The sequence below is a fragment of the Dictyostelium purpureum genome (assembly GCF_000190715.1).
Source record: "Dictyostelium purpureum unplaced genomic scaffold DICPUscaffold_375, whole genome shotgun sequence".
In the NCBI taxonomy this organism is placed as follows: Eukaryota; Evosea; class Eumycetozoa; order Dictyosteliales; family Dictyosteliaceae; genus Dictyostelium; species Dictyostelium purpureum.
In genome coordinates this window covers 1-25139 of record NW_003519711.1, presented here as the reverse complement: position 1 = coordinate 25139, position 25139 = coordinate 1, and the positions used below count along the sequence as shown (strand labels likewise).

General features: G+C 23.5%; 15 protein-coding genes across 15 annotated transcripts; 6 read left to right on the top strand and 9 right to left on the bottom strand.

The window, feature by feature from the left end:
• Window positions 1-576: 576 nt before the first annotated feature.
• DICPUDRAFT_41210 (uncharacterized protein) lies at window positions 577-1617 on the bottom strand (the record flags this gene model as incomplete). The annotated part of the gene is made up of 1 exon (XM_003292806.1): window positions 577-1617. The coding sequence occupies one exon, from the start codon at window positions 1615-1617 to the stop codon at window positions 577-579; it is 1041 nt and encodes a 346-aa protein (XP_003292854.1).
• Window positions 1618-2979: 1362 nt separating this feature from the next.
• On the top strand, window positions 2980-7004 carry DICPUDRAFT_157624 (uncharacterized protein; the record flags this gene model as incomplete). Its single annotated transcript, XM_003292814.1, has 6 exons — window positions 2980-3364; window positions 4108-4530; window positions 4597-5036; window positions 5134-5592; window positions 5791-6798; window positions 6873-7004. 6 exons carry the CDS (start codon window positions 2980-2982, stop codon window positions 7002-7004), a joined length of 2847 nt encoding a protein of 948 aa, XP_003292862.1.
• Window positions 7005-7250: 246 nt separating this feature from the next.
• On the top strand, window positions 7251-8067 carry DICPUDRAFT_41201 (uncharacterized protein; the record flags this gene model as incomplete). Its single annotated transcript, XM_003292813.1, has 3 exons — window positions 7251-7344; window positions 7426-7552; window positions 7668-8067. 3 exons carry the CDS (start codon window positions 7251-7253, stop codon window positions 8065-8067), a joined length of 621 nt encoding a protein of 206 aa, XP_003292861.1.
• A 528-nt stretch (window positions 8068-8595) lies between these two features.
• DICPUDRAFT_157622 (uncharacterized protein) lies at window positions 8596-10046 on the top strand (the record flags this gene model as incomplete). Its single annotated transcript, XM_003292812.1, has 4 exons — window positions 8596-9149; window positions 9234-9624; window positions 9701-9893; window positions 9955-10046. 4 exons carry the CDS (start codon window positions 8596-8598, stop codon window positions 10044-10046), a joined length of 1230 nt encoding a protein of 409 aa, XP_003292860.1.
• Window positions 10047-10055: 9 nt separating this feature from the next.
• Window positions 10056-10576, bottom strand: DICPUDRAFT_99486 (uncharacterized protein; the record flags this gene model as incomplete). Its single annotated transcript, XM_003292805.1, has 1 exon — window positions 10056-10576. One exon carries the CDS (start codon window positions 10574-10576, stop codon window positions 10181-10183), a length of 396 nt encoding a protein of 131 aa, XP_003292853.1. The 3' UTR covers window positions 10056-10180.
• A 166-nt stretch (window positions 10577-10742) lies between these two features.
• DICPUDRAFT_83453 (uncharacterized protein) lies at window positions 10743-13078 on the bottom strand (the record flags this gene model as incomplete). The annotated part of the gene is made up of 2 exons (XM_003292804.1): window positions 10743-11941; window positions 11977-13078. 2 exons carry the CDS (start codon window positions 13076-13078, stop codon window positions 10743-10745), a joined length of 2301 nt encoding a protein of 766 aa, XP_003292852.1.
• A 1055-nt stretch (window positions 13079-14133) lies between these two features.
• On the top strand, window positions 14134-15034 carry racH (uncharacterized protein; the record flags this gene model as incomplete). The annotated part of the gene is made up of 3 exons (XM_003292811.1): window positions 14134-14248; window positions 14468-14643; window positions 14729-15034. The coding sequence occupies 3 exons, from the start codon at window positions 14134-14136 to the stop codon at window positions 15032-15034; spliced, it is 597 nt and encodes a 198-aa protein (XP_003292859.1).
• Window positions 15035-15341: 307 nt separating this feature from the next.
• DICPUDRAFT_89992 (uncharacterized protein) lies at window positions 15342-17384 on the bottom strand (the record flags this gene model as incomplete). The annotated part of the gene is made up of 1 exon (XM_003292803.1): window positions 15342-17384. The coding sequence occupies one exon, from the start codon at window positions 17382-17384 to the stop codon at window positions 15342-15344; it is 2043 nt and encodes a 680-aa protein (XP_003292851.1).
• A 452-nt stretch (window positions 17385-17836) lies between these two features.
• On the top strand, window positions 17837-19217 carry DICPUDRAFT_157617 (uncharacterized protein; the record flags this gene model as incomplete). The annotated part of the gene is made up of 3 exons (XM_003292810.1): window positions 17837-18079; window positions 18148-18383; window positions 18455-19217. 3 exons carry the CDS (start codon window positions 17837-17839, stop codon window positions 19215-19217), a joined length of 1242 nt encoding a protein of 413 aa, XP_003292858.1.
• A 618-nt stretch (window positions 19218-19835) lies between these two features.
• DICPUDRAFT_157616 (uncharacterized protein) lies at window positions 19836-20789 on the bottom strand (the record flags this gene model as incomplete). Its single annotated transcript, XM_003292802.1, has 2 exons — window positions 19836-20048; window positions 20763-20789. 2 exons carry the CDS (start codon window positions 20787-20789, stop codon window positions 19836-19838), a joined length of 240 nt encoding a protein of 79 aa, XP_003292850.1.
• Window positions 20790-21737: 948 nt separating this feature from the next.
• On the top strand, window positions 21738-22272 carry DICPUDRAFT_83449 (uncharacterized protein; the record flags this gene model as incomplete). Its single annotated transcript, XM_003292809.1, has 3 exons — window positions 21738-21804; window positions 21874-22112; window positions 22219-22272. The coding sequence occupies 3 exons, from the start codon at window positions 21738-21740 to the stop codon at window positions 22270-22272; spliced, it is 360 nt and encodes a 119-aa protein (XP_003292857.1).
• Window positions 22273-22398: 126 nt separating this feature from the next.
• On the bottom strand, window positions 22399-22749 carry DICPUDRAFT_157614 (uncharacterized protein; the record flags this gene model as incomplete). Its single annotated transcript, XM_003292801.1, has 1 exon — window positions 22399-22749. The coding sequence occupies one exon, from the start codon at window positions 22747-22749 to the stop codon at window positions 22399-22401; it is 351 nt and encodes a 116-aa protein (XP_003292849.1).
• Window positions 22750-22990: 241 nt separating this feature from the next.
• On the bottom strand, window positions 22991-23245 carry DICPUDRAFT_157613 (uncharacterized protein; the record flags this gene model as incomplete). The annotated part of the gene is made up of 2 exons (XM_003292800.1): window positions 22991-23169; window positions 23236-23245. The coding sequence occupies 2 exons, from the start codon at window positions 23243-23245 to the stop codon at window positions 22991-22993; spliced, it is 189 nt and encodes a 62-aa protein (XP_003292848.1).
• A 532-nt stretch (window positions 23246-23777) lies between these two features.
• Window positions 23778-24035, bottom strand: DICPUDRAFT_157612 (uncharacterized protein; the record flags this gene model as incomplete). The annotated part of the gene is made up of 2 exons (XM_003292799.1): window positions 23778-23956; window positions 24026-24035. 2 exons carry the CDS (start codon window positions 24033-24035, stop codon window positions 23778-23780), a joined length of 189 nt encoding a protein of 62 aa, XP_003292847.1.
• Window positions 24036-24486: 451 nt separating this feature from the next.
• Window positions 24487-24761, bottom strand: DICPUDRAFT_157611 (uncharacterized protein; the record flags this gene model as incomplete). The annotated part of the gene is made up of 2 exons (XM_003292798.1): window positions 24487-24665; window positions 24752-24761. 2 exons carry the CDS (start codon window positions 24759-24761, stop codon window positions 24487-24489), a joined length of 189 nt encoding a protein of 62 aa, XP_003292846.1.
• Between the last annotated feature and the right edge of the window lie 378 nt (window positions 24762-25139).

Below are 25139 nucleotides of genomic sequence, written 5' to 3'. Positions count from 1 at the left end.
CATGATATTTATTAAATTATTGAAACCTGACTTCATCCATAAACATATGATTTTCTCGTTGATCCACAGTCCAGTTTTTATGTCTGATTTGGTCTCTTCTTTTGTATGATAATATTTAGTAACTAAGTTCATCACTTAACCTCATCAACACAAGCGAAAAATAGCACCATAATATTAGATTTATCAATATAGTTTTTGAAAAGGAAAATAAGAATATTTTAATAAAATTAAAAATTTTAAAAAAGCGCTAATTATAATTAAAAAAAAAATAAATAAAATGTTTAAAAAATTTACAGAATCACTTTGCAATGAATTTTTTTTTTTTTTTTTTTTTTTTAATTTTAATTTTATTTTAATGTATGATATGGAGATGTGTTTAATTTATTTGAAAAAAAAACGTCCCCTGTTTTATATAAATATAGTATTTTGTTTAAAAAATTAATTTTAAAAAATTTTTATTGGGTGATGTCTTTTCAAATTTCATTTAATAATTAACCAATATTGGTTTCAGGTTTATGTATAGATATTCCTGAGTAACCATAGGTGATACGGAGACGGTGTTGGGGAAGTGTTGCTTTATACTAATTCATATACAACATTGGTATTACTATTTGGTAATGAACCGGGTGGAAATACGTGTTTAGATTTAGTTTTGAATGTGAGTGTTTTGAGGCTATTTGGTAATGTGCCGGGTGGAATCTCTTGGTCAAAACTTTTACCGAATGTAAGTGTTGTGAGACTATTTGGTAATGTACCGAGTGGAATTACTTGGTTAAAATTATCACCGAATGTGAGTGTTGTGAGACTATTTGGTAATGTGCCCGGTGGAATTACTTGGTTAAAATTATCACCGAATGCGAGTGTTGTGAGACTATTTGGTAATGTACCGAGTGGAACTACATGGTTAAAATAACGACCGAATGTGAGTTTTGTTAGACTATTTGGTAATGTGCCGGGTAGAACTATTTGGTTAAATTCATAACCGAATGAGAGTGTTGTGAGACTATTTGGTAATGTGCCGGGTAGAACTATTTGGTTAAAATAATAAAGGAATGTGAGTGTTGTGAGACTATTTGGTAACGAGCCGGGTGGGATTACTTGGTTAAAACTATAACCGAATGTGAGTGTTGTGAGACTATTTGGTAATGAGCCGGGTGGAACTACTTGGTTAAAAAGATTACCGAATATGAGTGTTGTGAGACTATTTGGTAATGAGCCGGGTGGGATTACTTGGTCAAACATATAACCGAATGTGAGTTTTGTGAGACTATTTGGTAATGAGCCGGGTGGAATTACTTGGTTAAAAAGATTACCGAATGTGAGTGTTGTGAGACTATTTGGTAATGTGCCGGGTGGAACTATTTGGTTAAAAAGAGTACCGAATGTGAGTGTTGTGAGACTATTTGGTAATGTGTCGGGTGGGATTACTTGGTTAAAAAAATGACCGAATGTGAGTGTTGTGAGACTATTTGGTAATGAGCCGGGTGGGATTACTTGGTTAAAATCACGACTGAATGTGAGTGTTGTAAGACTATTTGGCAATGTGCCGGATGGGATTACTTGGTTAAAATTACTGAAAATGAGTGTTGTAAGGCCATTTGGGAGAGTTGTTAACATTTTAAATTTGTACAAATATAAAGTTGTCAAAAATGGTGGAAATTCATTTTTATCCGGTAGTGGATCACCATTCCACTTAAGTGATGTTATATATGATTTATCTTTAAACTGGTAATAACGGGCTTTATCAAGATCTACAACACTATTTTCAATAAACTTTAAAATATGTTTATGAATTTCATTTCTTAAAAATACATTATTCCAAATTATATAAAATAATCTATAATAAATAGTTAAAAAGAGAAAACACCAATTAACATGCTTTTAATTAATCTATTATTGTTTATTGTATTGTATTGTACCTATCACCATCACAACTACTGTTTTTTAACTCTTCATTTACTTGAAAGTTAATAAGAGATGATAGTAGCATTGTGAATATAAAAAAAAAAAAATAAAAGAAAAATATTTTTTATCCCTTAAAGTGCTGAGGCTGTGCGGTTGCCAAAAAAAAAAAAAAATTCATAATAAAAATTTAAAAAAATTTTAATAATAATTGTTTTTTTTTTTTTTTTAAATTTTTCACAAAAACTCAACACCAAAAAAAACTTCCCCAACTTTAAGATCAAGTAATTACTCTTAAAATAATTCACCAAAACTTCAATCATTTATTAATTTTTTTAAAATTTTTATTATGAATTTTTAATGATGTTGGTGATTGTCTTTATGCTCAAAATGGTAAATATAAAATGTTTTACTCTTTAACGAATATACCAAAACCAATTTTTAAAGAAAAGAAAGAGGCCCTTCAAAAATCTTCAAGAGTTAAAGATAAAGGCACTGATAGATACACAACCAAACCAATCAATACACCGATAGTAATTCATTTATACAACCATAATCACAACTTTGTCGACTCAACCAAAATGGTTATAAATCCACAAAGAAATATCAGCTCGCCCAACTATCCAAGAGTTATTTTAAATGACGTTTTGTACACTATATTACACAAATGTTGGTGGTTCTATTTACACGGACAGCGATTTATCTGGTGAAAAAATCATATAACAACAGTTATTATACAAAAAATAATAATGGAATTCCAAATCCAGTAACAGTAACATACGAACAAATACTGGCCCCTAATAGTATTGCATATAATAATGAACCAAGACTTAAAGTAGATAATGATCCTACAACTAGTGGTGATCCAGTACAGGTGCTCATGCCAAAGGTTTTTTTATTTGGAATAAACATGGTAAACATAGTCAATTTATATATATTATAATAATATTTAAAATATTAATTATTAATTTTTTTTTAATCATTATAGGAGGTATTCATGTTATTCATAGTTATCCTCAATCACCCGTATTTGATACCGCTGGTGAATTTTTTGTAAAAAAAAGGAAAAATAATAACATGGGTCAACATTCAGTTTGTATCAACTTATCATCAAATGAATTAGATATTATTCCAAAACTTTTAATTTATGGTGATTTTATTATCAATTCAATTAATGGTAAAAACATTAGAGATATAACAAATAAGCTATCAAGTCTATCCGCTTTTTCAGAAATTAATAAAAGAGTTGGTACTTTAATCGATATCACCGAATTTACAGCAGCTCAAATCACTTCATTAGAAGCCATAAAGAAAACATTTGATAAATTTGATGAAGAAGTTTTCGATACACTTTTAATTTATAATTACTATTATTCTAAATCTATTACTTACCACTATGGCACCAATTGGGGCAGAAAAACCATCTTCTTCTTTATAAAAATAATCTATATTGTTATTATCTGTCTATGAATGATGATGAAAAAAAAATTTAGAAAAAAATAATTATAATTTCAATTAAATTAAATTAAAAATTTTATCTTTTGTATTTATTTTAACATGCATCAGAAATAAATAAAATATTAACATAGAAAATAAATTTTAATATATAAAATTATTTCAATTTGATAAACAAAGGTGTGGTTTTGTTGGGTCATAATGCCTGTTAATTGAAATATAAAATATTAAAAAAAAAACAAATAAAATATTTTTTTATAAAAACAGATTTATTTTGTTTTTGAAAAAAAAAAAAATTTATTTTTACAATTGCAGTTTATTATTCGGTATTATTTTAGTTTGCTTTAAAAAAAATTTCTTAAAAATAGATACAATGAACTCTTAATAATATTTTTTTTTTTTTTTTTTTACGAAAATTTTCTTTTTTTTATATAAAATATTTTTTTTTTCGCACTATATCTTGGCATCTCTCCGTTTTTTTAGAGTTTTTCGAAAAATGCTTTGTTCAATCTCAATAATTTTTGATTCACTCGTTCATGAAAAATATGTCTGTTTTTGAAAGGATATGATTCTTTGAATCAAATATGATTTTTTATATTTTCAAAATCCACACAACATCCAAAAAATTAAAGCTTTTGCTATTTAAAAAAAAAAAATAAAATAGAAAAAATTAAATATTTTATTTTTTCTTTTTTTTTATTTTTTTTGAAGCAATGAAACAAATAAATATTAATTTTATTTTAATAATAGTAATACTTTTATTTTTTAATGGGAATAGTTTTGTAGTATCTCTAGCACCAAAATGTAAAACTACTAAAAATGTGTATCAAGGTGAAGCAAGTAGTAAATATAGTGGTGGAAAAAACAACATCATTGATGTGGAATGGTGGTTTTTACAACAACTTTCAGATATAGATGGTGGTGCTATTTACACAGACAGCAGTTTATCAGGCAAAGAGACTATATCCGAAATCAACAATTATTATACAAAAAATGATAATGGAATTCCAAATCCAGTAACAGTAACATACGAACAAATACTAGATCATAATAATAATTACTATAGTATTGTATATAACAATGAACCACCAAATAAAATAAATAATGATCCTACAACTGGCAATGACCATATTGGTGCTCATGCAAAAGGTTTCTTTATTTGGAACATGGAAGGTAAATATCATTTATTTTACTATACAAATCATCCTTTATACTAATATTATTTATTCATTATAACAGGAGGTATTCATGTTATTCATAGTTATCCTAAGTCACCTGTAAAAGGTACTGCTGGTGAATTTTTTGTAAAAAGAATGATAAAGAAGAACATGGGTCAACATTCAGTTTGTATCAACTTATCACCAAATGAATTAGATATTATTCCAAAACTTTTAATTTATGGTGATTTTGATATTAATGCAATTAATGGTGTATTCATTAGAGATATAACAAATAAGCTATCAAGTGTATCCAATTTTAAAGGAATTCAAACTCGGATAAATGGGGTTGGTCAATTTATCGATATCACCGCATTTACAGAAGCTCAAAACACTTCATTAGCAGCCATGGAGAAAAAATTTGCTAGTTTTGACGAAGAAATTTTTGATAAACTTATATTTGATCCAAAAACAAAACATTGGTCAAAAGATAAAATCGAATTATCAAAATGGTCTACTGTAGTAAGTTTTAAATAGATTTATATAAATAAAATATTATTTAATAATACTTGTTTAAATTAAAATACTAATTTTTTTATTTGGTTATTAATATTTATAGGCAAGTTTAATCAGTAACTTTGATTTTTCATCATATGATTTCACAGCAGCAGAGAAAAAAAATGGTGTTAAAGACTGTATACATTACAATAAGGTAATGGATCAATCCAATGGTGATGGTCAATACTTTGTTCAAACCACAAACACACATATTCATGATAAAAAAGATAAAGATCAATCATATCCATTAACAAAAAGAGGATTTAATATGATATGGGATTATATTGCAGATTACTATTCCACCAATCATAGAAAAACAGGTAAATGGTTCATTAATACAATGCAGAAGGGTGGTATATCAGGTAATGATAAGATGGCAATGCCATCAAATCTAATGAATCTTGTCATTAGAACTGATGCGCCATGGTCCGTTAGTAAATCTACAACAGATGGTTCTCAACATTCAAAATTATCATATTTAGTCGATAGAAGAGGTAATCTATTTTGTAAGTATTTTAAAGTCAATATATTAATAACCATTAATTAATATAATTAATAATAAATATATAAACATAATTATTTTAAATTTTATATTGAAAGGTATTGGTGATCTTAATTGGCAAGGTAAACAAGCAAGTTATCATAATCTTTTATTTTTTAAAAAACATTAAATAATTAGTTATGATTTATTAATTTGTTTTTTTTTTTTTATATTTAGGAATCGAGAGGTGGCAGTGCATTTTGCTCAAAAAATCTAGATTATTTGGCTGAATACTATGAAAGACGTGTTACATTTATTGCAGACCCTCCAGTAAATAATGATTATGATAGATTTGGTGGTGAGGTTTTACCATTCTCTTCATTCGGTTTCCAAATAGATTTTTCAAAAATTACTAATGATTTACAAACTAATGGAATTGATATAACAAAAAGAATACCATTAATGGAATTTAAACTAAAAGATCAAAAAAATGCATATAAATCTTTCAATCCCAGAATATTTATAGATACAGAAACAAAACCATCAATAATATATGATAAAACTGGCGGTTTTACTTATGATAGTAAAAAACTCATCAAAGGTTTCAATAGTGAAATAAAAGAAATCTATGTTCCATTGAAACTAGTGTATGTATCAAATAATCAGGAACCATCAAAATTTACTTATGAAACAGCCGAATCCTTTTCTTTATTTATATCGCCCAGTATCAAGAATGAGATTATTCTTTGTGATGAAAAAAACATTAAATGCGACTATGATTATATGGAACAATTGTTTGTGTATGATTTAAAAATCACATTTGAAATGGGGAATTTCAAAATTTTAACAAATAACAAGATTGGTCATCTTAAACAAGATAAAATAGCTCTTATTCTCAAATCAGAAAAAAAAATTGATTTCAAAATATTAAATAATGAAGATACTTCTAGAACCATCAACCAAATTATATTAGTAAATGATATTAAATCAATATTCAAATATTTTGAAATTGAAAGAGAAACACCGATAAGATTTATAAAATCTGATAAACTAATCAAAAAAAATGATCAAATTGAATTAATTGAAGATAGCAAAAAATGTAAAGCGGATGATAATAGTGTATTTTATGACGAAAACTGCTACGATTTCTTAGTGTTCTGTCTCTCTGATAATTATGCTTCTAAGAACAAAGGCGCATATAATAAAAACATAGATGACTTTGATAAATTAACAAATCCAATAATGGTAAGTTTAATTCTTTCTTTATAAAATATAATAAATATTTTTTATTAATTTAAAGTTTATTTTCCCAATTATAGGATGCTATAAGTTGGACAGAAACACCAAAAAGATGTTTAATACAAAACAACAATGAAGAAACAGATAAAAAAAGTCAATCACAAAAACCAAACCCAAAAAAAACTCTTAAAAATGTTATAGCTATTAACTAAATTATAAAAAAAAAATATATAATAATAAATAAATAATAATAAAATAATAAATGGTATAATATTATTAAATCAAAAAATATAAAGAGAATAGAAGGTTGAAAATTAATTATAAAAAAAAAAAGAAAAAAAATAAAATAAAATAAAATAAAAAAAAAAATTAAAAAAAATAAATTATAAAAAATTTTAAAAAATGATATAATTAAAAAACTTTTAAAAAATCTTTGCGCATAAATAATTTCATATAATATGGGTAAATCATTATATTTATTTAAATTTCTAATATTAGGAGATGCCTCAGTAGGAAAGAGCTGTCTTTTACATAGATTTACCGATAATAGATGTAGGTATAAATTATTTATAATAAAACAAAAGTTAAAAAAAAAAAAAAAAAAAAAAAACATTATACTAACTAAAATGGCAGTTAAAAGTCAATCGAGTCATACAATAGGTGTAGATTTTGCATCAAAGATTATTGATATTCAAGGTAGAGCAGTTAAATTACAAATTTGGGATACTGCAGGCCAAGAAAGATTTAGATCGGTTACGAGGTATATATTTATAAATAAATAAATGATGACGATGATGGTGATGGTGATGATTTGTTTTGTTTTGTATATATTGGATCGATTATTAATATTTCTTAAACTATTTTATTGCTAATAGATCATACTATCGTGGATCATCAGGTGTAGTATTGGTATATGATGTTTCAAGCAGGGAAAGTTATAATCATATCAATAATTGGTTATCAGATGCTAGAGCATTGGCAAGCAAAGATGTTACTGTTATTTTAGTAGGAAATAAAGCAGATTTATCAGAAGAAAGAGAGGTTTCATTTTTGGAAGCATCAAGATTAGCTCAAGAGAATGATCTTTTATTTATGGAAGCAAGTGCATTATCGGGTGATGGTGTTGAGGAATTATTTTTAAAATGTGCTCGTTCAATTATTACAAAAATAGATAATGGTGAAGTTAATCTTGAACAATTAGGTGTTCAAATTAGTGAAGGTGATCTTTCAAAAAGAGGAAATAGTGGTGATAGTAATAAACCATGTTGTGGTTAAAATATATATTTAAATAATAAATAAATAAATAAATAAATGAATAATAAATAATTAAACAATCGGAAAAAATCCACAACAAAACTAAACCATCAATTATAACACATTCAAATATTAAAAAAAATAGATAGTTTATTAAAAATTATAATAAGCTTTTTAAAAACAAATCAATAATAATAATAATAATAATAATAATAATAATAATAATAATAATAATAATAATAAATAATAATAATAACTGTATATAAAAAAAATGTAAATAAATATAAATTCCAAATCGATTCAATTTTTTTTTTTTTTTTTTCATCAAATATTTATAAACTAAATAATAATAAAAGAAATAATGTAATAAATAAACTAAATAAATAAATCTATATTTTTTATAAATTTAATTTTTTTTAATTTTTTTTTTTATTTTAATTAAATTTTTTAATTTTTTTTTATTTTATTTTTTTAAATTTTCTCACTATTAAACGATATTGAGGTTTTTTTTTTTTTTTTTTATAATAAAATAGCTGTATAGTAATAAAAATGGGATCAGCAATTAGCGTAAATAATAATAACCCAAATAATGAAATAAATAGTTTAAATAATATTTTAAGAACTTTACAAGAGAACAACAACAACAACAATAATAATGTAGATTTAGAAGAAGGCAGAAACGGGGGGGAAAATGCAAATAATACAAACAATGGGGGGGGCATCCAACTTACATCACTTTCTTCGATTATTCCTCAAATTCATAATACAAATACAGTTAAAAGCTTAATAAATATAGATAAAGATACCATTAGATTTATCAGAACTGATATTGATGTAATACACCATCAGCTTACCGATAACATTAAAAATACCAGCAATAATAATAATAATGATAGTAATGAACAGGTAATTGATATAAATGATACCACTACTACCACCACAACAACAACAACAACCACTACCACCTCAACTTCAACTACAGTTGCAGAAAAAAGAGCAAATGGTGAATATGACTTAACATTTACTTTTGACTCTGAAGAAGCTTGTATTATAGATATATATTTTTCATCCTATGAAAATGTTGATGAAGATTTTGATAATAGGTATGTAGATTTTAAAACTACACAAACTTTGTTTCTCCTATACTAATATTATATTTATATATTTTTGTATATTAATATATTAAGAATAACATCAAAACTACATCTTGGTCCATTTAATTTTCCTGCAGGGTTAAATCAAAAATTAGTTTTGTCATCATTTGACCAAAGTATTGACCTTTCAAACTATTATGAATCTGAAATTTTAAATTGTAATATAGAAAAATCTTTATTTCCAATGATTATATCATTAAAAACAGTATCATTCAACAAAAATAAAAACAATACCAATAATCCTGTTTCACTTACCAAACCCAACGATGAATCAGCTCCAAACACTACAACAGCCTCACCAACAAATAACACAGAGTCAAAAAATAATAGCGATAATATTTTAAAGGCACAACATACATTTTTAACACTTTTAAAATGCAATGACTCAACCTATGCTTTAAAACCACTAAAACAAAAGACATTTGTAAGTTGTAATTAATAACAATAGAACACTGATCATAATTACATTAAATAACCATACTAATATAATTTTTAAATAGTTTAACGAAAAGGTATTTTTAGTTCATGATATTTATGGTATAGAACCACATTTAGAGGATAACAAAGAATGTGTTGCATGTTTAAACGACCCAAAAGAAGTTTTAGCAATCCCATGCCGTCATTTTTGTTTATGTAGCAAATGTGCTGAAGTTATGCGTAGTGTCTCCATCAAATGCCCAATTTGTAGATCACGTATGTTATTTCCATCTAAAAAGATTTTAACATTTCATTATAATATTATAAATTCTAATAGATTTTTTTTATAATCCAGCGATTAGAGCGTTACTTAAAATTGATTTAAAGCAACTATCAAACAATAACAATAATGACAATAATAGTGAATAAAATTTTAATATTTTAGTAAATATAATCTTTTTTTTATTTATTTATTTATTTATTTATTTATTTATTTATTTATTTATTTATTTATTTATTTATTTATTTATTTATTTATTTATTTATTTATTTGTTTTTTATTTTTATAAAACATTTTCTTCTTCATCTTCACTTATTTGATATAAATCGGAAATAACAATTGTGTGTGTATTATTTAATCTTCCCAAACTATTATTGTTTAATCTTATTCTTTGAGCTTCTTCAAAGGTTTTTGGTATACTATCAATGAGCTCTTGGATACCAACAAAATTAACAATTTGAATTACTCCTTCTACTCTTGTATAAAATAACTCTGGGGTTGGAGAGTCTATAAGATGATCTCTTCTTCTTAAAACCTCTTCATATATATGGGGATTAACTTTAGTGTTATTTAATTTTTTGGATTTCTTTTTGGTTACAGAGTTATTATTATTATTATTATTATTATTATTGCTATTGCTATTATTATTATTGTTTGTATTACTATTATTATTGTTCATATTATTTTTGGTTAAGGTAGATGTATTTGTATTTGGTTTTTCACTATTCCTTTTATTAATACTTTGATGAGGGATATTACTGGGGTTTTCTGAAGTATTTAATTTTTTTTGAATATTTTTATTTACATTTACCTCATCAACCCTCACTCTTTTACCAATAGTTGAATTATTGTTTTTTATCGGGGTTATAATTATTTTGGTTACAACTTTGGTTTTGGTTGTTATTATGATTTTGGCTTTGATTTTGATTTTGATTTTGATTATACTTATGACTATGGTTACTATGATTTTGGTTTTGATTTTGATTATGATCGTGGTTTTGGTTTTGACCTTTCCCTAATTTTTGTAAATTAATAATCCTATGCTGTTTAATCTCTTTATTACCATAGTTATTATGATTATGATTATGATTATGATCATTATCATTATCATTATCATTATCATTATCATTATCATTATTATTATTATTATTGTTGTTGCCAGTATTATTTTCAATATTGTTTTTTAAAATCCTCTTTTTGTTATTGTTAGAACTATTGACCCCAGTAATACCATCAGTATTTTTATTAATTACATTATTATTATTAGTATTATTATTATTATTGTTATTGTTATTGTTATTATTAATATTATTATTATTTTTATTATTATTATTATTATTATCGTTTTTACTATTGTTATTAGTATTGTTATTGTTAATATTGTTGTCATCAGCATTATTGTTATTTTCATTAATAACATCAATTAAAACTTGAATTAAATTCTCTTTTGAATAATTTTTTAATTTTTCAAATAGTTGATTTTTTGAATAATTTCCCAAACCATTTAATTGCAGTCTTGGCTCTCTTTTAACCAATTCCTTTATTTCTTTATTTGTCAAATTTTGATATTTTGGAAGTGATCTTACAGTTTTCATTATTATATCTCTTTGATAAATACTTGCTTTTAAAACTTCAATTAATGAGCTTTCGATTATTTGATTTTGGTTGATATTATCATCGGACTCATTATCTTCGTCATAGTCACCATGGACATTTCTGTAATTACTTATACTATCATTTTTACTTAAGAGGCCATCACTGTGCTCGTATCCAGCATTGAAATCCATACTATCATTATCACTATCATATGGATGTACTTTGGTCTCTTCATCTTCTAAAAATATTGGTTCATTATTATTAGTATTATTATTATCACCATTATTAGTATTGTTATTTTCAGTATTATTTATATTATTAATATTGTGATTATGATTATTATTGGTGTTATTGGTGTTATTGGTATAATTGGTGTTATTGGTATAATTGATATTATTAGTATTATGATCTTCATTATTATCTTCCATCTCGTTTCCATTTTCGAGATCTTTAAGAAATGACATTTTAGGGTTATTGCCAAACAAAAAAAATGAGTTGAAGTGGGTGATCCTGCTAATTTCTGTGGTGTTTGAAGTGTCCCAAATAAAAGAGGGGTTGGTGTTATGTTTAATGTATTATTACTTAAAATACCAGGGATAGTATCATTGTTAATTTGGCCAAAACTATTTTTATTTGGTGTTTGTGTTGGAGTTGGTAAATTAATTGTTGGTTGTGTTGGGGTTTGAGATTGCGACTGCGTTTGTGTTTGTGTATGTGAACGAGAATTATTGGATGAGCTTTGAGAACTATTGTTTTGTGATGTTAAAGGTGTTTTTTGTAGAGGTAATCGTGGTTGTTGTTGTTGTTGTTTTTGACTATTTGATGGAGAGCTTGCAAAATTACCAAAACTTAATCTATTTAATTCTAAAATATCTTTTTTATCTGATGGTGCAATTCCTTGGAATAGTGGTTCTTTAATTGGTTTAATATTTTCATTATCCATTAAATCAATATTATATTTTTCTTTTGATTCATCTTGTGATTTGGGATAAAATAAATATTTATTTTGGTTAATTTGAGAGTTAATTTGGTGCTGTGTTGATAAATCTGCCATTGGAACATTTACTTTGGAGGTTTGGTAATGATTATTAAAGTTATGATGATTAATTGTTTGTTGTGATAGTTTTAGTTGTTGGGTTGGTTGTTGTAATGGTAATGAAGGTAATTTTATTGGTTGCGATGAATGTCTATTTTTATTATCATTTTCATCATCACTATTTACTTGATTTTTAAAATTATCATTTTTATTGGAATTAGAACTATCATTTTTATTGGAATTAAAATTATTATTATTATTAATATTATTATTAGTATCAGTATTAGTATTAGTATTATTATGACTATGTGATGAAGTTAAAGGTGGTTGTGAAGCAGAGAAATTCTTTTTAAATGGTTGTTGACGGTGTTTTCCAAAGTCAGAGTCATCAAAACTTTTATTTGACCCCTTTTCACTATTTCCCGTCAAAGAACCAAAATCAAATGAATGATATTTATTTGGTAATGAATTTTTTTTATTATTTTTATTATCTAAATTTTCATTTAAATTATCATTTAAATTATTAATATTATTATTATTTCTTTGCATTTTTTAAATAAATATATATAAAAAAAAAAAGGATGGAAAAAAAAAAAAAGATTTGGTTGCAATTATCAAAAAAAAAAAAGAAAAAAATTTCTTGGTTTAAATTTTCTTGGTATATCAAAAAAAAATATAAAAAATAAAAAATTAATAAAAAAAAAATTTTGATTTATTGGAATAATTATAACTGCAATATTTTAAAAGTTCAATTAATAATATTATTTATAGACACACAATATCCATACTCAAACAAACCAAATATGAAGATAACAAAACCATTGTAAAATTTTTTTTATTTGTAAATTCAAATAATTTTTTTTTATTATTTTTTTTATTTTTTTTTTTTATTTTTTAATTTTTTTAATTTTTTTTTATTTTTGATTAATATAAAATAAATAAATGTATAAATAAATAATATTTGATTGTTTTTTTTTTTTTTTTTTTTTGATAATCATAACATTATTTGTTTTGAAATCTTCGATTTTGTTATTAATTTTTTAAAACATATCAAATAATTTAGATTATACAAAAAAAAAAAAAATAAAAAAATAAAAAAAGAAAAAAATAAAAAATAAAAATAAAAAAAAAATTTAAAAAAATTTAAAAAAAAAAAAAGTTTTTAAAAATTTTTTTTTTTTTTTCCAACACACATAAAGATAATTATTATCTCTTTTTTTTTTTATTGTTTTCTAATTTTTCACACAAAAATAATAAAACAAACACTCATTCATTCACTCACACACACAATTTAAACACACTATCAACTAATAAAAAGATAGAATAAATAAATAAAATATAAAAAAATAAAATTAAAATTAATATTTTAATAGTTGTAGTTGTAATAGTATAAATATATAAATAAAATAACGGCGTTGTTTCAAATACCTTGTATATATAAAATTTAAATAAAAGAAAAAGAAAAGAAATATAAATTGTTGTTGTAGTTTTTTATATATAAATTTCTTTCTCACCCAATCAATCACCCAATCAATCAATCAATCAATAATATATAGAAAAAAAAAAGTAGTAAATCAAATATAGAGTCACATATATAATATAAAATGGTCAAAGATATTAAAGTTATGGTCGTTGGAGACATGAGTGTTGGTAAAACATGTCTTTTAATTTCATATACAACCAATTCATTCCCAGGAGAATATGTTCCAACTGTTTTTGGTATGTATACAAATAGCTTAAAATCTCACAACATTCACCATCAAAAGAGTGATTCTGCTTTTATTAGAGTTTCTCTATCGATGTTGTTATTATTTTTTTTTTTAAATTTTTTGAAAAAATTAAAAAAAATTTAAGTTTTTTTTTTTTTTTTTTTTTTTTTTATAATTTATGTGGAAAAAGAAAGAGATTGTTTATTAACCTATTATTTTATATATATAGATAATTATAACGCAAACGCAATTGTAAATAATCAACCAATTAATTTAGGTTTATGGGATACTGCTGGTAGTGAAGAATATAATACGTTTAGACCACTTAGTTATCCAGGTACCGATGTTTTTATTATTTGTTTTTCATTAATTTCAACACAAAGTTTCGAAAATGTCATTAAAAAAGTAAGATTCATTGCTCTATTATAATTTGAAAAATCTTTTTTTTTGAATATTTATTAATTTTTTGATTTTTTTTTTATTATAACAGTGGCACCCAGAAATTCAACAAACTATGGAAGTTATTCCACCAATCATTTTAGTTGGTACCAAATTAGATCTCCGTGGAAAACATAAAAGTGAAGGTGAAATCACACCAGAAATGGGTGAACAAATGAGAGTTGCTATTAGTGCTTATAAATATACTGAATGCTCTGCTTTAACCCAAGATGGTTTAACTACAGTTTTCGAAGAAGCAGGTAGAGTTGTCCTCTTCCCACCATCAAAGGAAGAGTTAGCCAAATCTAAAAAAGAAGCTAAAGATGCCAAAGATCCAAAGAATTGTATAATACAATAAATCTTTTTTTTAAAAAGAAAAAAAGAAAATAGATAATAATAATAATAATAATAATCAAAATATAAATTTACAGTTTAAAAAAAAAATCAAAAAAAAAAAACATAAAATTAAAAATCAAAAAAAAAAAAAATACAATGATAAAATCAATCAATGAAATATTAACACAAAACATAATAATTTATTTAATAAATTTGTAGTCCAAATACATAAATCTCACACTCAAAAAAAACAAAAAAATTTAAATATTTTTTAATAAAATACCTTTTTTTTTTTAATAGTATAGACCTAAACCTATAATTATACTAATTTATTTTAATTTATTCTCGATGGAGATTTTGTGGTGTGATGTTGGTAAATTTATAATTGGATATAATAAATCTAAAATTTTTTTTCTGCAATCTTGAATTTGTTTGGTATCTGTGGGTCTTTCTTTTTTTAATGAGCAAAATAGTTTATAATAGTATTGGATTAAATTGTTTGTTAACATTTGATCAGACTTTAGGTTGCATGGGTTACCCTGTAAGCATCTTTCTAATTCATCCAAGTACAGACGATAGATAACATGATCGGGCATTCTGGTTAGTTGGTATTGTTGGTTGATCGATAGGTTTTTAGGTATCTTCATTTCGCCACATTTGATTTTAAAACGATTTTCGATTAATTTTGAATATTTTTCAATGTATTTGAATGTCTTATAGTCGTATTTCTTATTGTCATCTTCATCATCATAATCTTGATCGGGGTTGTTGTTGGCGCCTTGATCTTTTGTTATGTGACCTTTAGAACATTTATAAATAAAGCCAGATTCATTGCTATTTTGTGGAATTTGAAATTTAAAATTTTTATCGATTGTTAAATTCTCTTTACAGGTGGTGCAGTTTGGGGTTACTAGGTTTGATTGATACTGACATTGATTGCATTGACAAAAGAAGAAATATTGCTTCATTAGATATTTTCTACGGTCTTCTAATGGATTGGTGACGTCAGTATACGATGTTAAAAGCTCTTCACCTTTTTTAAGTGGTCTTAAACTACGAAACACCATCATGCCTTGTTCATCATTATACCAAAATGCATTGGGTGAACATGAGTGATTCAAGTAGCTTCCTGTTGGGAATATACCCATACCATAACTTCGACATGTCAATGGATGTAACATTTCATGGCCGTTTGAAAGGACTATACTGTAGAGTTCAATAATTTCATTTAAGGTTATATATTTGAGAATTGCATCTTCACCACGAAGTTTTGATATAACCGCTATAATAGATGATGCTGATCTTTTAAATGCCTCCATTTGTTGTGGGTCTACTTTATCTAAAGTTCTTGAAAGGTTTTCTAAATCTTGGTACTCGTCAAATATAAATGGATGTTCATGTTTTTTCCAATTGCTAGAACAATTTTCTTTTTTGAATGATTGGAATTTCTTTTCTTTTAGTGCATTTAATACAACTCTAAACATGAATCTAAAATCTTTAGTTTCGGTGGATGGATAGTATTCTTTTAAAAATTGTAAAATATCGCATTCTTCTTTATGGTACTCTGATGCAAATGGGTCTGTGGTGGAGCATCTTTCGCATAATAAAAAGTTATTACAAATTTTACATTTACATTGATCTCTTTTGGATTTTTCGATTTTCTTGTAGCAAAAGCCACAGTTTTTGAATATTTTATCATCTTCTAAACACGAACCAAATGGAGACACTCTCAATAACATTGATCCTTTTGGCAAATCTTCAGAGGCTAGTACTCTTCTACCAAACTGATCTGACCATACCAACTCTACAGGAAACTGATTAAATTGATCAAAATCTCTTTTAATTCTATCCTTACAATCTTTTTCCTCTTTATTTCTCTTTATAATTTTTAATTGAATTTCTCTTTTTTCATTCGTCATTAGTTGTTTCAAAGATTTGTCATTGGCTGTTGTTGCTGCTAAACCGGATTCAATGGATTTTAAGGCTTCTTTATAGTTGCATAGATGCTGATATGATAGAGCCTGTCTGTAATAGCATTTAGAATTATCTTTGTCATACTTGATACCATTGGTTGAGCATTCTAATGCTTTATCTACTGCATATCCATTTAAATAGCATAGTGCTAGATTTGAGTAAATGATTGATAACAGTTTATAAACTTCTTTAATGGTATCCTCACTTTCGTTCTCTTTTAAAGTTCCAAATTTTTCATTAAATAATTCTATTGCTATTGAATAATAGGTTACTGCCCTCTTGTTTAAATCATCATTTGATTTGTCATATTTTAAAAATTCTTCATTTCCAAGCTTCTTTAACTCTTCTAATTTATTTATTAATAATTTTAAATTGTTAATATTTTCATTATTATCCATTTTATTTTAATTTAAAAAAATTAAAAATAAAAAAAAAAAAAAAAAAAAAAGAAATTTTAAAATTAAAAAAAAAAGTTTCATAAAAAAAAAAGTTTTATAAAAAAAAAAATATTCTATTATATATTTTTTCTTTTCTATTTCCGAACTGATAAATAGGGATTATATTTACATTTCGAATTTTTGTTTAAATTAATTATAATATCTTGTTATTACTGAATATTAAAAAAAAACTAAAGCCTGGTTTTTTTTTTCGTTTTTAAAATTTTTTTTATTTTTTTTTTTTATTTTTAATTTTTTTAAAATATATATTTTTTATTTTTTTATTTTTTATTTTTTCATTTTTAATTAAATTGGAATATAATATCATATTTATATTTATTTATATTTATATATATATTTCATAAATACTTTTTTTTTTTTTTTTTTTTATATAATAAATATAACATTAAGAAATGTCATTATTATTTTCAGACGAAATCGATCAAACTGAGGAGTTAACCCATTTAATTTTTCAATGGCTCAATGAAAAAGGTTATTCACAAACCATTTCAAGTTTAGAAATAGAAAGTGCAACACAACAAAATCCATCTGTTGTTAAATTTGGAGGTCAATTGGAATATATTTATAACGAACATAAAGAATTACAAGCTTCAATGAAAACTGAGGATACTCTTTTAGATGAAGACCCAGACCTTGTAAGTAGATTCATTAGCATTTTTTAATAGTTTGATGGTTTAGTATTAATTTTATAATCATTTTTTAGAATGAATTAGGTGATGGTGTTGTACATCAACATTTACATGACACTTTAGGATCAGTACATAGTGCAAATATATTATGTTCAAGATTTAGTCCATTCAAAGACAGCAATTTAATCATTACAGGTTCAACAGATAAATCTATCAAGGTTACAAATTATGCAACCAAATCTTTAGTTAATGAATTAACTGATGTCGCAACTGGTGCAATTATATCTTTAGATTTTAATCCAGTCAATCCGTAAGTAAATTTAATGATACTATTTTATTTATCTATATATTTATATACTAATTAGGTTTTTAAAATATTAGTGAATTATTATTGGCATCATCAATGGATGGTAGTCATTCACTTATTAAAGTTACAAAAGAAGGTGATATTGAATTACTTCAAAAATTCAAAGATCATATTAAATATGTTGTTTGTGTCAGATGGAGCCCAGACGGTAAAAAATTTGCAACATCATCTTATGACAAATCAGTTGGATATTATGTTGAAGACCCAAATAACCAAGGTCAATATATTTTAGAAAAAGTTTGGAATTTTACAGCTACTATCGAATCAATAATTTTCACACCAGAATCAAGCCATATTATTGCAGCAGTTCGTGAATCAAACTATATTCACTATTTAAATACCGACAGTGATTCAGGATATAACATCGATCGTTATAATATGAATTCAAATGGTGATGACCACGTCAGTTTTTCAGCATTAGAATTTTCAATTACACCATGCAAGAAATATTTATTAGTCAGTACTGATCGTAATCGTCTTATTCTCTTTAAATTATACTCTGATAAACAACTTCGTAATTTCTATGGTGCAACTAACGAATTCTTTGTAACAACTCGTAATATAATCTGTCCATCTGGTAAATATGTGTTCTCTACTTCACAAGATAACTTAATCTACGTTTGGGAAGTTGCCAATCAAAAAATAATTGCTAAATTAGATGGTCATAGATCTTCCATTAGAGACCTTTGCTTTTCACCCGATAAAATGTTTTTAGCATCATGTGGTTTCGACAAAAAAGTTAATCTTTGGTCAAAATTTTCATCATTGGATAATTAAATAAACTATTATAATAATCATTTATTATTAAAAAAAAAAAATACCTTTTTTCCCTTTTTTCCCTTTTTTCCCTTTTTACTTTCTTTTTTTTTTCTATTCAAAAAATTTGTATATGAGTTGTTTTATTTTATAAATATGATGGTTAAATAAAATAAAATTTATACTAAACATGTTTAAAAATAAGAAACTCTAAATAAATGCTTCAAATTTAAAATCCTTCTTAATAGTGTATACACCAGATCTACAAATTAAGAATATTTTTTAATAAATACTATAGCCCATGGGAAGAAACTAAAGATTCAAAAAATGAAATCATTCCATACAAATTCCCTTTTTATTCATTTTTACATGTGTTGATATTTATATTCACACATCATTTATTACAAATCTTTTCCTCAAAGAATGAAGGCAATAATTAAAGTTAATGGAAGACACTTAATATTAAGTCAATTCAAAAGTTACAATCAAAAAAAAAAAAAAAAAAGAGATAAATATTGGAAACACATAATTTTTATTTTTATTAAAATATTTGTAGTTTTTTAAACTTCACAAAATAATAATCAGATAAAACTTTATCGTATAATTAAAAATTATATTATTAGTTCTAAATGAACTATTTTAATCCTGATAGTTGGTACTAACTTTTAAGATTGAATCTCCATAATTGGTGATAACGGCTCTCATACCAAAATAACTATCAGAGAATTCTCCACTTTTTTTAATCTTATGTTTTTCTGGTAAACCACCCATTGGATTTAGAATTAGAATTTCTCCTTCATCACTATCTACAACTTCAACTTTAATAACTGTTGGTGCTGAATCCAAGGTTTTCTAAAATTAAGTTAGTTTAATTTTTAAAAATTAAATATTTTGAAATATAAAGAGAATTTAATACCTACGACATCAATTTTTTGATACGATTCTGATTGAAAAGAAAAAAAAAGAAAAAAGTTAGAAAAGTTTCTGTAAAATAATTGATAAAATACAAGAATATCATACGTAGAGTCCATGGTCCTGACACTTTTAATTTCAAATAAAAATAAAAAAGAGATTAATTAATTTTTTTTTTTTTTTTTATTTAATTTTTATAATTACTTTTTATTTATTTTTTATAACCTTAATATATTTGAATGAATGAGTGAATGAATGAATGAATGAATGAATGTTTTATTAAAAAAATGTTGGTATTTAAATTTAAATTTTTTTTTTAAAAATTATATTAATTTTTTTTTATTTTTTGTTTAATTATATAAATTGTCTTTTGGGTGTTGATATCTTATTGAATCTGAAAAGAGGTTAAAAATTAAAAGTTAATATATTTATAAAAAAACAAACTCCACCACTTTTTTTTAAAAAATTAATTAAAAAAAAAAGGGGTTTCTGTCTATTTTACATATTATTTTAAAAAAAAATTTTCAAAGTTTATATTAATTATGATGATAATAAGTGAATTTTAATTAAATTTATCTTCTTTTATTCACATTACAATTTAAAATTACAAAAATTATTGGGGTATCAACAATTTTAAGGGAGTTAAATTTTTACATGTTTTTTAAATGCTAAAAGTTTCATTTAAATTAATATAGCGATTTAATTTTTAAATAATATATATTTGTGTATTTGTAAATTATTTTTATAAAATGGCAGTTATTTAATAAAACTTTAAGGGATATTAGAGTTTGTAAATAATACTAATATTTCTATTAATTTCAATTTTTTTCAATTCTTTTTTTTTCATTAATTAAAAAGGTATGTTAACTGAAACATTAAAAAATGTATCTATATAAAATGGGTTTATCATTTAGAGCATATGGATAATAATAAACTCAAAATTAATAGCAAATTCAAACTATTCTCCCAACCCTGGTTCTCTCAAAGTCTTTCAAGCTCCATAAAATCAACTAAAGTAAACTTCTACTCTAAAGGTTCATCATCAACACCCTGTTCAAATAAAAACTCGACCTCAGTATCATCACCTTTAATGTTTGCGTATACAAATCGATATTGTTCACCTGTAAAAAGTAAATTTAAACAAGTGTTAACGAAAACCACTCAAGCAACTATTTGATGAATATCAATTAACAAATATAAATTTAATTATTATCGATACAGAACGTATTGTAACGATATAATTGTTTTAGTTTTCTTTTATTTTTTTTTTTTTTTTTTTTTAAATATTAAAAATTTGGTAAATATTTGTGCGTACCTGTAAATATTTCACACACAAAAATTTTCAAGTCACTAAATATATTTTTATTTAATATATTTTATTTAATTTTATTTTAAATTTTTTATTTTTTTTTAATTTTTTTTTTTTTTTTCCCAATATTTTTTTAATTTCATTATTTTTTTTTTTTTGAATAGTTTTTGTATTATTATTTTCTCTATAAGTTTAAATTATTATACTTTATATAATAATATATTTATAATAAATATTATAAATAATTAATAAATAAAAAATTTAAATAAAATAAATAAATATTATAAATATTATAAATAAATATAAATAAATATAAATAAATGAATCCATACGGTTATCCAAACAACGGTTACCCTTACGGCTATCCACCACCAGGTGCCCCAATTTGTAAGTAAAAACAATACTTTTCTCATAGTTACAAAGAATAAATATTTATTTATTAATTTTAATATTTAGATCCAACTACAACCACAACATATATCACTCCAGTTGGTGTACCACCAGTAATGGCACCTCCAATGGTACCAACAACAACTGTTACTTATGGTGTACCACCACCAGTAATGGCACCTCCAATGATGGTACAACCTGGTTACCCAGTAGGTTATGGTGTTCCACCCCCAAATCCATATAATTATCCAACTGGTCCACAAATCCCAGGTATTAATGGTTATTCAAACAGATCAATTTCAGGTGTAAGTATATAATAAAATAAAAACAATATCATCAATATTAATTACTGTTCAATACTATAAAATTATCATTGCTTTTACTAATTTCTTTATTTAAACAATATTATAGCATAAATTTAGAAGTGGATTTAAAGTTCGTCATGAAAACAGATACCCATTTTAAACATCAAATAATAGCTAGCAATTAATTAAATGTATATATTCAACAAAATCAGATAAACTAAAAAAAAATAAAAAATAAAAAAAACTTAAAAATAAATATTTATGTATTATATAATAATATTGCTCGTTAAATGTTTTTGTTTATTGATAAACTTGGGGCACTTTTACAAAAGATTTTAAAGGGTGAAAGAATTGTTGGATTATGGCCACACTCGAATTCAGCGGAATTACCTTGGATACTATCACAAACAAGATCATTATAAAAACCAAGATAAAAAGTATTTGGATTGGAGGAGTTTGTCGTTATTTTACCACATCCACCACCACAAATGTTGCTATCACATTTATCTAAATATAAAGTGAATGTTTTGCAATACGGTGATTCTAAAACAAAGGTGTTATATAGTTCAGCATTGGTTTCTATGAAGGTGGACATAACCAACAATAGTATTACCAATAAGCAATTAAATAATTTCATTATAGCAAGAAAAGAAAGATAGTTATATATTAATTATTTTTTGATGTCAATAAATAAAAAATATAAAAATTTTTATTTTTTTATAAAAAAATATCCCAGTTTTATAGATATCACATGGATATTATGACCACATTTTTAAAAAAAAAAAAGGTGATGGAAAAATAAAAAAATTCTATAGAATCTAAACCTATAATTTTGATTATTTTTTATAATTTTAAATTGAAGAAAATTTTATTTAATTTTATTGGTTTTGTTTAGAGAGAACACCAAGAACATTATTACCACAGTTGTTTCCAATAAGACCAACATTGTTATTGTCAAGTAGTGCAACACTGTTTATTGATTGGTTGGTGCTATGATAAACTTCAACAAAGTTCTTTTGGACTTTTGTTTGATTTTGGGAAATTGATTGTAATGATTCTTAAATTTATGAAAAAAAAATTAATATTTAAAATAACCTTTAGTTTTAAATAAAATAAAACTTACTAAATAACATTTTGTATTGATACTAGAGATGATGAGTTTAATAAAAATAATAAAACTGATCTGTATTTATAGTTTATAATTTAAAAATAATTTAATATAATATAATTTGATTGTAATTTAACCCCTCCAAAAGTATATATAAGTTTTTGTAAAAAAAATATGAAATGATTATGATACCATAATACCTTCTATTAAATTTCAGTAATTTTTATAAAATCTTTAAGATAAAATACTAAATTCAATCGATTTAAAAGAATTATAATAATGGGGCAGCTTTGTAGTAATTTTAATTTTATAAAAAAATAAATTTAATAACTTATAAAAATAATTAAATTTAATTTTAAATTTACAAACTAATTTTTTAATTTCAATTTTATAATAAAAAAAATATAATAAAAATAATTAAAAACTTATAAAAAAAAACAAGAAAATAAATTAATAAGATAATATTTTTGCTTTTAAATGATTATAGTTTATTATAATTTTTTTTGGGGTAGTAATACTTGATTTTTTAATTTTTTTTTAAATTAAAAATATTGATTTTACATTGTTTGTTGTGAGAGGACACCAAGGATATTATTGTGGCTATTATTATTTAAAATACCAACATTATTGTTATCAAGGAGGGCAACGGTATTAAAACTTTGTTTTGAGGTGGATGAGAAAGTGCTTGATGTGCTTTCTTGTCTATTTTGGGTTTGGGTAATTGATTGTAATGATTCTAAATAAATGGGAAAATAAATTAAAATTAAAATTTATCCAATTGATTTTTTAATAGCTTTTTACTTACTAAATAACATTTTGATGCTTTGTATGTAAGTATTGTTTGATATAATAAAAAAAATAAAAACTTCTATTTATCCTTTTTTAATTTTTAATTCTTTTTTTAAATTTATTTTATTTTAATTTATTTTATTTTAATTTATTTTATTTTAATTTATTATTTAAATAAAATAAATCAAAGAAATCTTATCTTTATTAGATTTACAAATAAGTATAGATATTCGTATAATTAAAATTAATTTATTTTAAAAAAAAAACTAAAAAAAGAAAAATGGAAAATAAAATATTTATTAAAAACAATAAGTTTATATTTTTTAAATAAAAAAAATAAGTTTATATTTTTTATTTTTAAAGTTTGAAATTCATAAATTAATATAATAAAATGAAATAAAACCATAAAGAGAAAAGATTAAATTTTAAAAAATTTTAAATTTTTATTGATAATATTTTTATTATCTTTTTGTTTATTTATTGAGTTTGTTGACTTAGGATACCAAGAACATTATTTCCTTGATTGTTATTTAAAATGCTGACATTGTTATTGTCCAAGAGAGCAACAGAGTTTTTTGATTGGCTTGAAGTTCCAGTAATACCGACAGATGATACTTCAACTCTTGATTGGGTTTGGGTGATGGATTGTAATGATTCTTCAGAGGATCAAAAATTATGCACAATTAATATTTTTTTTTTCATTTAAATAGTTTTTTTTTATAAAATAGTTTATAAAACTTACTGAATAACATTTTTATTGATACTTTAGTAATAATATATTTTAATGATATATTTTTGAATACAAATGATAAAAAAATAAAAATTATTTATAGTTTTAATTTTTTATATAAAAAAAAATAAAAAACTAAAATTATTTGCATTTTTTTTTTTTTGTAAAGATCCTTGTTGAAAAAATATTTTAAAGATGCTTAATAAACTATTGATTTATTTTATATTAATTTCATTAATTTTATAATATATATTTAAGGAGCTATACCTATAAAAAAAAAAAAAAAAAAAGTAATATCAATTTTATAAAAAAATCTATTAAATTATTAGAATCTTATCATTTTATCTATAACTTTTAAATTATTTACAAACAATTAATAATAAAAAAAAATTAATATATT